Below are 13,235 nucleotides of genomic sequence, written 5' to 3' on the forward strand. Positions count from 1 at the left end.
CCATGTCTCCATGTAGTAAGCAGATCCAGATTGGACATTGTCCATTGGGCATGCTGACCATCCTGTTTTCTTACCTTCCATTCTTGCCTCCCTCATTCCATCTCTTCTTCCTTAGAACAAGTCAAAGGCAAGATTCGGGGGAAGTACTAAGCACGTATTAAACCTCATAACTAAGCCATGGGACCCGCTACCTTTGTACCTATTAATAATATATTTATTTTGATGCTGCTATTGTCTATTATATGTACAGAAAGGAAGAACGATCAATAGGGCAGGATTCTGGCATTACTACTTGGTTTCTGAATGTAATACCAGCAAAATACCATCAAAACAATATTCTGATTCTCAGCAGTCACCATTGACTTTTTTTTCTCTCTTCCCCCCCCCAGCTTTATTGTTGTATGATTGACAAATTAAAAATGTATATTGTTAAGGTATACAATGTGATGTTTTGATATACGCATACACTGTGAAATGATTACCACAATCAAGCTAATTAGCATATTAATCACCTCACAGATTACCTGTTTTGAGGTGAGAACATTTAAGATATATTCTATTTGCAAATTTCAAATATACAATATATTAACTATTAACTCTAGTCACCATGGTGTACATTAGGTCTTCACCATTGACTTTCTATTAGTCAAGTTCAATGATTTCATATGAGTTTTTATTCTCTTTGATCTCTATGCAATATATTTGGTTCTCTTAGCCAGCCCCTCCTTCCTGAAACGCTTTACTTGCCTTTTATGCCATGTTACTTGACTAGTTACTTTGGTAACTCAAATCTGTTGGTTTTATTGCCCAGGATTTATTTGCCTGTCTTCCGGCAAAAAAATACCCCAGATTTCTTACGGGAATGCCCCCCAAACACACTCGAAGCCCACATGATTTACTTCTATTAATAGTTCAAGATGTGTGCACTAATTGGCCCTCAGATATGAGTAGAATAGGAAATAGACCTTGGAACCTGCTGTAGTCGCTTGGCTACCACATGGAATTTGAGAGTGGAGTGCAAGTAGCAAGAAGCAGATGGAGAGATGGAGCTCTTGGTGACATCCTGGTTTTTGAGGCCCATATTCAGCTGTACATGAAATCAGCCTGTTGAAAACTTTTCAGAGACAAGAGTCAATAAATCCTCCCTCTCCACCATAATTTTGGCTTAAACCAGTCTGATTTGGGTTTTCTTTCTTTGTGATTTAAACAATAGTAAAATAAACTTTGTGTTTTACTGTGTACATACAAATGCATACAGAAAGTTCTGGAAAGATACATTTCAAAGTGATAGGTGTGGTTATCTCTGGGGAAAGGGAACTGTTATGGTGGGAGAGATGAATGGAAAGGGATCTGTAGCAATACAGCTAAAACCACTCTCTCACTTCTTTCCCTCTTCCTGGAGGTTGTAAAGCAAATGTACTTAAAACTTGGGTTTTCAAATTCACCTTGCAAGCCAATAATGATGCTTAGAATTATTATTTACTGTGCAATAGCAACTAGGTATATTTTAAAATTATTTTTCATTTCTAATAAATGAGTCATTGTGTACCAATATCTGCTCTACAAATAAGAAAACAAGGAACAGACTAATTTAGTGGTTGTCAAAAGTTGCTCAGTAAAACAGTGATACTGATAGGACTCATGTCTTTTGATCCTTAGCTTTCCATTTCATCATAATCTGCGGTTGGGGCAGGCTTCAGGGAACTATACTTTGGACTCACGCTGTAATGTTAAAATGAACTTGGCTCCCTCCAAGGGCTGGAAAGAACTCTGTTGAATTCTGATCCCTTTTTTTCATGTCACATTTCTTTTCAGATGTAACCTGATCGTAGGTATTTAGGTGCCCTGATGATTTGGAGTGGAACCATTTTAAGTAGTTTAGCGTTCTGTGACATAAAAGCTGAATTTCCAGCAAGGGATGCTCAGGAGCCAAGGTGTTCCTGCCAGGAGTAAAAGGAAGTTTGTTTCATCTCAGCAAGAGGGAACTGTCAACAGTACCAGCTGATTCTCATCTGGTAGAAGAGCCCTGCTCTTCAAAAGCGATGAACCGGCTCACCACCAGGTGGCGCGGTTTTATTACAGCAGGCATGGAAAAGGGCGCTCTCTTACCTGAATCTTTTTCTGTAGCCTGAATATTAGAGTTCATTGCTCCAGAGCTAAAAGCTCTCTCTGTTTAATTGATCCCTGGGAATTATGAGAGAACCTTACTTTAAAGCCACACAATAAGTTTAAACAGTTAAGCCCTCTAAGCTCATTAGTTCATTTTTCCTTGTTGCTGTTAAGGAAAGTGTTATATTATGGAGATAATCATGATTGATAATCCATAGGAAAGCAATTTTGACAAATTATAATATAAATTTTTATTGAAAACGAAACGACAAAATCCTTTTCTTTAATAAGAACAAGTTTTAGGCTGCATGAAAAAATAGGCCTCAGACTAAGACTTTTGCTCAAATAAGGAAAATAAAAGAGCACTGAAATGATAAGGAACAAAATTATATGATGCTTTACCTCCTGCCCTGAGCCTGAAGAATGAAAGCAAATCAGAGGGACAAAGTTTCTCTTCCAAAGTGGAGCTGTATAAAATGATTTACTACTGACTTCAAAGTGAGGTAAAAAACTAACAACCAGCAATTAACCCAACAGTTTAAAAAGCTGGTGGCAAGTAATGTCACCTTTGCTTTGTTTCAAGCAAATGAAGCAGTTAAAATTGCCCCTGCAAATGGAAGGCAACAGTGCAGACTTCTCAGGGGAGAAGACATTCTTCCTTTTAGTGAGTATGTTGGGGGAGTTAGGTGGAGAGTTCCTCTTAAACCTTAAATCACATCAAATACTGGGTTTACTTTATACCAGTGGGAGCTCCTTGGTGATACAGGAGTGTAATGTATAAATGTGAATTTTCTTTTACACATCAGGGATCCATGGAAGGAAGTTTGGGATTCACCTGGGGAGATTCATTATTTCTGTCCTCAAAGAAATAAGATGTACCGTGCCTTTAAAATAAGCACAAGTTGAGGAGGGACTGGCGATAAGAAACTCAATTGCTCCAGAACAGACCCATTTTTGTCACAATATTATAAAAGTAAGGAAGGGTAATTGCTATATGCCATAACAGGATATTTTTTCCTAGGCCCTTTCCAGCCTTGGCCATCCTCAGGCTTTTATAAGGGGTTCTCTCCTTGCCTTTCCAAGCCGTGCAATCATCGTAGTTGGTTTCTCCGGGTCTGAAAGCCTAGTACCCGGCATTCAAACATTGGCTTGCTACCCATCTGCGGCCCCCAAACAAGGGGGCTTAAAGCTGTAAGGATGCAAGAGCCACGTAAGAAGGATCCTAGGTCAGAGGTCGCGATCAACCTGGGGGTGGGTTTTAGGGATCGGGGCGGGCTCAGGTTGGCCCCGCCCGGGGAGGGGGCGGGGCGTCTCCGGCCCGGCCCTGCCGGCTGGGGCTGCACGTGACCCGCGGCCCCACCTCCCGCTCGCTCTGCAGCGCCAGCTCGGCAGGCGCGGGGCGTGAGTCTCGAGTGAGACCCGCCAGGCTCCAACTCCGCAGCGCCGGGGCTCGGCGGGCAGCAACTTTCTCCCCGGAGCGGCCGCGGCGGCGGCGGCTGCTGCCGTGGCAGTCGGAGCAGGAGCCGGGAGGAGGAAGGCGGCGGCAGCGGTTCCTTGTGCCCGCTCGGGCTGTCTAGCCCTCCGAGACCGCCGGCCCGCGGAGCCTCGTCCTCCCGGGCAGCCCCGGGCCCCTGCCCTATGTCCCGCAAGGCGAGCGAGAATGTGGAGTACACGCTGCGGAGCCTGAGCAGCCTCATGGGCGAGCGGCGCAGGAAGCAGCAGGAGCCGGACGCGGCGAGCACGGCTGGGGAGCGCAGCCTCCTGGCGGCCGCCGAGTCCAGCGCCAGCCTGCAGGGCTCGGGCGGTGGCGGCGTCGGGGACCTGGAGCGCGCGGCGCGGAGGCAGTTCCAGCAGGACGAGACCCCCGCCTTCGTGTACGTGGTGGCAGTCTTCTCCGCGCTGGGCGGCTTCCTGTTCGGCTATGACACCGGGGTGGTGTCGGGGGCCATGCTGCTGCTCAAGCGGCAGCTCAGCCTGGACGCGCTGTGGCAGGAGCTGCTCGTGTCCAGCACGGTGGGGGCGGCCGCAGTCTCGGCGCTGGCTGGCGGGGCCCTCAACGGCGTCTTCGGCCGCCGCGCCGCCATCCTGCTGGCCAGTGCCCTCTTCACCGCCGGCTCCACGGTGCTGGCTGCGGCGAACAACAAGGAGACGCTGCTCGCCGGCCGCCTGGTTGTAGGGCTCGGCATCGGTGAGTTCCGGCTTGGCGAAGGGCGCCCGGGGGGCCCCTGGCGACACCACCCTTGAACCTGGTCGCTGCGTTCCTTTTGCCCCTTCGGGGTCCTCGTCGGGTCTGGCCGGCTCCCGAGAATACTTCGCGTCTCTTGCTCCTGCTCTGAGAGCCCATCTGTTTGTTAGTCCGGCCTCGCAGGCTCCCCCTAGGGTGGGGGTGGGGGTTCGCTGTACTCTCTCCCGAGTCCACGAGGAATCTTCGATTTCCCACAGACAAGTGAATCAGCGTGATTGTTGTCTCTCAGAGCCCTTCCGGGAGCCCCGCGTATCACCAGCGTTATCCTTGATCCAGCCCTACCTGATGCCTATCTAGAGCTTAGGAAGGAGGGTCTCTTTACTTTTCAGCATTGTCTCACTTTGTTTCTCCATTGCTAGACCGTTTTCCTTTCCTAGGATTCCAAACTCCGAACCCAATCAGTCTTAAAAGTCACAGTAAGAGAATTTTTAAAGTTAAGTCATCTGGACTCTATTTTTTGCTACTCCTCACTTTCCTTCTCTAGTCATTTATCTTTAGGGTGGAGTATTATTTTTTCTCCTCTTTTGCTGTGACTTTTTGTATTGGCCTTTGCTTTTCATTTTCTTCCCAAATGAATTCTTGCCTTTTCTGTTTCTCTGACTTTTTCCTTTAAATCTATATTCACCCATTCTCCTCTTTGTTTTGCCTCTCCTGCTTTCCCTTGGGTCATGTTCACTTCCTAAATTCATTTAGGAACTACTGGCCCTGTGGATAAATGCCTAGCAAGGTAGATATTCGCGATTTACTTCCAAAATGAAAGGATGTAGGTTCCCTTGGCATTGATTGTTCACCCTGGTTGCTGAGCAGGGGAGGTGCAGTTGGTAAGTTCTTGGCAGATGGAAGCTATTTGGAATGTGCATAGTATTATTAGAAAACACTTTTGAGACAAAGTAGGGGGTTGAGACTTAAATCTCGCTAGTAATTTCTCTAAGATGCGCGCCACTGATGCTTTTTTAATGTTGCCTTTCATAATTCAGTTTTTTTTTGTTTGTTTCCTTTAGGGTGCTGTTGAAGTATTTCTTCCCTATGGCTAGGGATTGATGAAAGAGCCCTTGAAATCTTGGGCTCCTGATGATCTGTCCATTCACCACTTGTTTGACCTTTATGCCTTTTGCCTCTTTTCTGTAGGCTCTATGGGGGAGAGAGCCCCATTTATACAACTCCACATGTAGGAACCATGGGCCTAAAACCCAACTCACTGCACTTTTATATCCAAAATCGGTTATTACTGACTTCCTTTTTGTTTGTATATCTCACTGTTAATTGGGAAGCAGTAAAATGTTGAGTTGGTGCATTAAAGTCCAAAATGACCAAAAAGTACAGCTGAAATGAAACCTCTCTGTACAGGAACTACCTGTGCCTTCAGGATTATTTTCTCAGAATTCTCTGCCTGGGATATCAGACTACCTTTTTTGTTTCTTTGGACCTGGAAATAATGTAATTTTAGGTAGCAAGATTTGTTCAGTAAGACTGAATCTTATTTGTGATTTTGGAATTCAATACTGTTTTGCAGAGATCTCTAAATGAAGTTTCCTAGTGTTTAGCTATGGCAAGTTTGGATATTTGGGTATTATGTTTACTCTTTTATCTGATAGGAAAATTAACCCGCTGTTGTGTGTAAGGGCCCTTTCCAGATGTTGTGAGCAGAACAGTGAGGAGCATTTATATTTCAGTAAGAGTGGCAGGGCAGGACTAAAGCAAGGTAGAACTTGCTAATCTCCATAAGAAAGGATCACAGGGAGGGCTGATGAATTAAAAGAGGGTACCATTACCCCCAACAGAGGAAAGCCTAAGCTCTTCCAGATGGAAATGGTATGTTGATGAGTAGTATTTTGACAGTAGAAGTAAGGAAAGGACCTTCTAAGCCAGGGAATGAGTAAAGAGAGGAAACCATAGGCCATACATGGGGAACCAGGTGGATGCAGCCAAGAGGATGAAGCCGGAGGTTAGATTGGAAAGGTTGGTGTGCAAGAACTGCATCTGTGTCTCTGGCACCTGGGCTGCTTGCCTGATAGTGCAGCCAGTTGAGACGTGGTCCTGATAAAAAATTAGTTAATTTTTTTTTAGCTAACGGCCTGTCTCATTCCAGGGGGAGCATCCCTTAGACTGGAAGCCCTGATACAAAATTTCGTAAAAAACCCTCCTCACTTATAAAGTGAAGAATGTTTTAAGGTCATAAGCAGGTTTCCAAATAAGCCACATTAAACATCACCACCTTTCAAATTAGGATCTATGTGATGCATGTAATTGTACACATAAAACCCTTAAAACTCACAAAGATTACTAACCATTCAAAAAAGAAGTCACAAATATTTTTAGCTACAAGGAAATGGGTCCTAACATGAGCATTTTTTTTAGGGATACAAAATCAGTTTTGTTTGTTTAGTACACTAAATCTGAGTTTATTTCATGCTGTTTTAAGTAGTTAAATTTTATGTGTGGTCAGGAGTTTGTTGTTGTTGTTCTTTTGATATTTAGTAAATGTTGAAGAATAACAAAATGTGTCCTCTGGTATATTTTTCAGACAAGTTTGCAATGGTAATTTCTTACTTCCACAGACTTACCTGTGGTAAATATAAGGGCCGGGAGGACAAGGTTTTTTATTCATTTTGTTCACTAATGTTCAGTACTCCCAGCCCGCAGGAGGCACTGGTTGTACTTGTTGAATAAATGAGTGAATAGTAAGCAGAAACATTAAAAAATTCCATTGCTGATAGGGTATCGCTCTAAGTTGGGATTGTTATTATTTTTTTAAGGGTATTATGAAATATTTGAAAGGCCATCTAAGGGTTTTAGTTTGTAATAGTTTAATTAAATCATTTATTTGTTTAACAAATGCGAATTAAGCTTCCATTATTGATTCTGTCAGTTTCAGAGTAGGCAGTAATTAGATAAAAATCCCACCCTGTAGGTGTTCATACTCTAATGGAACAGAAAGGCCAGCAACAAGCAATTAGGGACTTCCCTGGTGGCACAGTGGTTAAGAATCTGCCTGCCAATGCAGGGGGCATGGGTTCTAGCCCTGGTCCCAGAATATCCCACATGCCGCAGAGCAACTAGCCCGTGCGCAACAACTACTGAGCCTACACTCTAGAGCCTGTGAGCCACAGTTACTGAGCCCGCGTGCTGTAGCTACTGAAGCCCACGCGCCTAGAGCCCGTGCTCTGCAACAAGAGAAGCCACCGCAATGAGAAGCCCATGCACCGCAATAAAGAGTAACTCCCCGCTCGCCACAACTAGAGAAAGCCCGTGTGTGGCACGAAGACGCAATGCAGCCAAAATAAATAAATAAATAATTTTTTAAAAAAACAATTAAAATACAATAGAGGTTTCTCTAAGTGCCATGGGAAACACAGGGTTAATAGGCAATTGCATTTTTCTTGGGGGGGGAAGAAAATAGAACACATAATTAAGCAGGTTTTTTAGAAACAGATATTTAAAATGGGGTTTGAAGGATGAGTAGGAGTTCAGCAGATTTACAGAGAGCCATGAAAGAAATATTATTTATTTAGTGCTTTAGTATGGACTAGGAACCCTGCTCTTACTTTATGTAGGTTATCTCATTTAATCCTCTTAGCTCTAGAAACAGGTCTCCTTTTGCTGGATGCATACCTCATAGATATTGTGGGTTTGGTTCTACACCACCGAAATAAAGTGACTATTGCCATAAAGTGAGTTATACAAACTTCCAGTGCATAAAAAGTTATCTTTACACTATACTGTAGTCTATGGTCTACAAACAGTATTGTGTCTAAAAAAAATGTACGTACCTTAATTTAAAAATACTTTACTGCTAAAAATTGTTAACCATCGTGTGAGTCTTCAGCTAGTAATCTTTGCGGGTGGAGGGTCTTGCCTCCATATAGATGGCTACTGACTGATCAAGGTGGTGGTTGCTGAAGCCTGGGTGACTGTGGCAATCTCTTAAAATAAGACAACACTGAAGTTTGCTGCATCAGTTGCATCAATTGACTTTCTTTCACAAATGATTTCTCTGTAGCATGCGATGCTGTTTGGGTAGCATTTTACCTATAGTTAGAACTTCTTTCAAAATTGGAATCAATCCTCTCAAACACTGCCACTGATTTATCAACTAACTTTATGTATTGATAGTATTCTAAATCCGTTGCTGCCACTTCAACTGTCTTCACAGCATCTTCACCAGGAGTAGATTTCTTTTTGAGAAACCACTTTCTTTGCTTATCCGTAAGAAGCATCTCCTTATCCGTGAAAGTTTTATCATGAGATTGCAGCAATTTAGTCACATCTGCAGGCTCCACTTCTAATTATGGTTCTCTTGCTGTTTCTACCACATCTGCAGTTACGTCCTCCACTGAAGTTTTGAACTCCTCAAAGTCATCATTAGAATCCTTCCAAACTCTTGTTAATGTTGCAAAATAGACCTCTTACTATGAATCACTAATGTTCTTAATGGCATCTGGAATGGTGAATCCTTCAGAAGATTTTCAATTGACTTTGTTCGTATCCATCAGAAAAATCACTATATATGGCATCTATAGCCTTACACAGGTATTTCTTAAATAAGACTTGAAAGTCGAAATTACTCCTTGATCCATGAGCTGCAAAGTGGATATTATGTTAGCAGGCATGAAAACAACATCAATATCATACATCTCCATCAGAACTCTTGGGTAACCAGGTGCATTGTCAATGAGCAGTAATATTTTGAAAGGAATCTTCTGAGCAGTAGGTCTCCATAGAGGGCTTAAAATATTCACTAAACTGAGTTATAAACAGACTTGCTGCCATCCAGGCTTTGTTACATGCATAGAGCACAGACAGGGTAGATTTAGCCTAATTCTTAAGGGCCCAGGGATTTTTATAATGGTAAATGAGCATTGGAGCCAGGCATTGACCTCTCTCTATCCACGGAAGTCCTAGAAGGGATCTTCTTCCAATATAAGGCTGTTTTGTCTACGTTGAAAATCTGTTGTTTAGTTGTAGCCATCTTCATTAATTATCTTCATTAGATCTTCTTGGTAACTTGCTGCAGCTTCGGCATCAGCTCTTGCTGCCTCCCCTGTACTTTTATGTATGGAGTTCTTTCCTTAAACCTCATGAACCAACCTCTGCTAGCTTTAGACTTTTCTTTTGCAGCTTCCTCACCTCTCTTAGCCTTCGTAGAATTGAAGAGAGTTAGGCCCTTGCTCTGGACTAGGCTTTGGCTTAGGGAAATGTCGTAGCTGGTTTGATCTTCTGTCAGACCACTATAACTTTCTCTGTATTAGCTATAGGGCTATTTTGCTTTCTTATCATTTGTGTATTTGCTGGAATAGTACTTGTAATTTCCTTCAACTTTGCCATCATCACAAGTTGGCTAACTGGTGCAAGAGGCCTAGCTAGTGGCCTGTCTTGGCTTGAGACATGCCTTCCTCATTGAGCTTAATCATTTCTAGCTTTTCATTTAAAGTGAGAGACCTGTGACTTTCTTCACTTTAACACTTAGAGACTGTTAAAAGTTGGGATATTAATTGGCTTAATTTAAATGTTGTTGCCTCTCAGGGAAATAGGGAGGCCTGAGGACAGGGGGAGAGGGACTAGGAAGCTGTTGGTTCCTGGAGCAGTCAGAACAAACACAACAGTTTTTGATTAAGTTCCCATCTTACATGGGTGCGGTTTGTGGTGCCCCAAAATAATGACATTAGTAACATCAAAGATCACTGATCACAGATCACCGTAACAATTATAGTAATAATGAAAGAGCTTGAAATATTGTGAAAATTACTAAAATGTGACCCAGAGACATGAGCAAGTGAGCAAGTGCTGCTGGAAAAATGGTGCCAGTAGACCTGCTCTCTGTGGGGTTGCCACAAACCTTCAATCTGTAAAAAAATGCAGTATCTTCAAAGCTCAATGAAACAAGGTATGCAATAAAACAAGGTGCAGCAGTTAAATGACAAGGTCACTGGTGTGAAATCAGAATTAAATAAACAAAACCTTGGAGTCTTTTGCTCTTTGAGTTACTGGGCATTTAAGTTAACAGCAAGAGTAAAGGCAGCAAAAAGTAAAAGCAGTATATGAAGCAAAAAGTGACTGAAGGGTGGTGATGGGTCAGCCATGAAACTGGAATGATTTTTTGCGGGGAGAGGTGTGGATTAGGCTGAATAGGGTTTATTTGGTCTTGCCTATGCGGAGACAGTCTTTGGAGATTTCAGTTGTAAATGATATGATCAGATTAAACATCCCTTGAATTTTTTTTTTCCTTCTGCTTTAAACCATTCTGCTTTTAAACTCTTACTTTCTTCAACCTTTTGTCAACCCCCCCCTGAAAAAAAAAATTCAGGAGGCTGCAAATAAGAAAAGAGTTTATTTGGGGTCTTAAGAATTGTGATTCGGGAGATACAGATTCAGGTAATCCTGAAAGAGTGTTCCAAGGAAGAGAAAGAGTCAGGTAAAGACAGGAAGTCACGAGGTTGCTAAAAGTTGCCTGGTAAGAATTGTGATTTTCTCTGATGCAAGCTGGAAAATATCTAAAGGAATCAGTTGTTTTAGAGTAGGGGTCCAATAAGTATCTTGAGTTTCTGGCAGGTGTTCTGGGTGACTTCAGGCCCAAAGATCGGATTCCACACAGGCTGAGAAATGCACTTTCTTAATGGCCTCCCAGCTCCGTTTAAGAGAGCTCTTTTAGCAGTACTGGCTCCATTTTGATTTTCCTTTCACACCTTGCCTCTTTCAATTTTGCAGTATGAGAAATCCTTTGCCGAGATGGTTACTACCAGGTGGCCAAAACGTGTGGTCATGAATTACTGGAATAGGAAGAGTCAGTGTTCCCTTCAACAGAAATCTTTGAAAAATATAAAGATATCAAGCAGTAGAGTATAATTGTTCAATCTATTATTAGAATGTATAATTATATTAAATGAGTCATGTAACAGAAGCATCAGAAATCGGGGGTGTTTGTTTTAGTTTAAGGGTTCAGGTTCCTTGACTAGTTACAACAAAATCAGCTTATTGAGTATCCATTTTGAAAATGGCATATTTCAGGTTTTGGTTTCACCAGAGGTTCCTTTGGTTCCTCCGGTCTCTTATCCTTGACTTGAGTCCTGGGACCAGACTTTTGCCATTGTTCCTGCCCTACTACTTCTGACACCAAGCTTTTTAAACCTGAAGACTAATTTCAAATAGGACACAAATTTGCAAACTCAGAATTTATTATATTTATAGAGAATCTTATTTTCATGTCTTTTACACAGTTACATTTTGTAAGTGTTTAGCAAAATTGTACCTACAATCAAAGTTTTTAGGTGTGGTTAGGTACAAAAGGATTGAAGGAGTGTGAATTTGCATGTTTTGCTTCATTTGATTTTTGTCTGGGACTTTGTATCTCTCATGCATAACACACACACAAGGTTGTTGTGACAGGGCAGAGTATAAGAATGTTATGCTGTTATCATTGTTAGCATGTCCATAGCCAAAAAGCACGCAATGTAATTTTGACCTTTTTCCATAGTGTTGGCATTTACTGCTCATTGTAAGTGGTGATTTAGCGCCTGTGTGGGGGCATAGTAAAAAAGGGTCTAAATTCAGATATTTACCAGTATCCAAAACGTTTACAGAGAATTGACATGTTAATTTATACAGCACTGGGTTTGCTGAATTAATCTTAGATTTACACCAGTTTCTCCTCTGTCGGCCTCTGTTCCGGTACTCCCTCTACTGGAACACAGTTTGTAGCTGCTTATTGCAGCTTTTAGTTGGTATGTTATGGCCTGTTGAGTAATATTTTTCAAAAATATATCAGTTTTTTTCAAACAGCACTTTGAATTTTTATCCTTTAATGGAAAGCAAATGTAAAATCTTGTCTGATCAGAAAGTCATACTTTCTCAATACAATCTCAATACTGAGATTAATATCAATAAAGAATTTCATTTAAGGTAATCATAGAATCAGATTTTTAAATAGTTAATCAGCTAGTGCTGATTTTTTTCTTTTTGCAACCAAGTTTGTTCCCTTCCCCACCCCTCATAATTTCTTTCAGTTTTATCTTTTTTTTTTGTTTGTTATCTGAATAATTATTTTCTTAACATCTTTATTGGAGTATAGTTGCTTTACAATGCTGTTAGTTTCTGCTGTATAACAGTCAGCTATATGTATACATATATCCCCATATTCCCTCCATCATGCATCTCCCTCCCACCCTCCCTATCCCACCCCTCTAGGTGGTCACAGAGCACTGAGTTGATCTCCCTGTGTGATGCAGCTGCTTCCCACTAGCTATCTATTTTACACTTGGTAATGTGTATATGTCAGTGCTACTCTCTCACTTCGTCCCAGCTTACCCTTCCCCCTCCCTATGTCCTCAAGTCCATTCTCTATGTCTGCGTCTTTATTTCTGTCCTGCCCCTAAGTTCTTCAGAACCATTTTTTTTTTTAGATTCCATATATATATGTTAGCATATGGTATTTGTTTTTCTCTTTCTGACTTCACTCTGTATGACAGTCTCTAGGTCCATCCACCTCACTACAAATAACTCAGTTTCGTTTCTGTTTATGACTGAGTAATATTCCATTGTATTTATGTGCCACCTAAGTGTCCATCGACAGATGAATGGATAAAGAAGATGTGGCACAGTTTTATCTTCTTTTAAAGCAGGATTTCTGTATTGGACTTATGCTCTCTACTGGTATGAAACTGACATGTAAAGTAAAACTTCGTTTGACTTCTTTGACTTCTGTTTCCTTGTTTCATACATGTTAACCGTTTGTGTGCACTGCCCCACCCCGCTACCTCCACACTTTTATATCTGGTGGCATTGACATTGTAGAGTTATAGTGAGAGTTATGACCTAATTATGTTTGCCTAGTAGTATTGCATTGCGCTCCTTGAGTGAGTTGTCAGTGAGATGACGTAAGTGTTAA

General features: G+C 41.9%; 1 protein-coding gene across 2 annotated transcripts in view; it reads left to right on the forward strand.

Moving 5' to 3' along the window:
* The first annotated feature begins 3,452 nt into the window (after nucleotides 1-3,452).
* SLC2A13 (solute carrier family 2 member 13) overlaps nucleotides 3,453-13,235 on the forward strand; it is a 458,725-nt gene continuing 448,942 nt past the window's right edge. Inside the window, exon 1 of one of the 2 annotated variants that reach the window (XM_060113252.1) lies at nucleotides 3,453-4,297. In XM_060113252.1, coding sequence (XP_059969235.1) covers nucleotides 3,748-4,297 — 550 coding nt within the window. In that variant the 5' untranslated portion in view covers nucleotides 3,453-3,747. The remainder of the gene's footprint in view (nucleotides 4,298-13,235) is intronic. The other variant, XM_060113251.1, reaches the window with a different exon arrangement.

This window comes from Mesoplodon densirostris, chromosome 11 (genome assembly GCF_025265405.1).
Source record: "Mesoplodon densirostris isolate mMesDen1 chromosome 11, mMesDen1 primary haplotype, whole genome shotgun sequence".
NCBI lineage: Eukaryota > Metazoa > Chordata > Mammalia > Artiodactyla > Ziphiidae > Mesoplodon > Mesoplodon densirostris.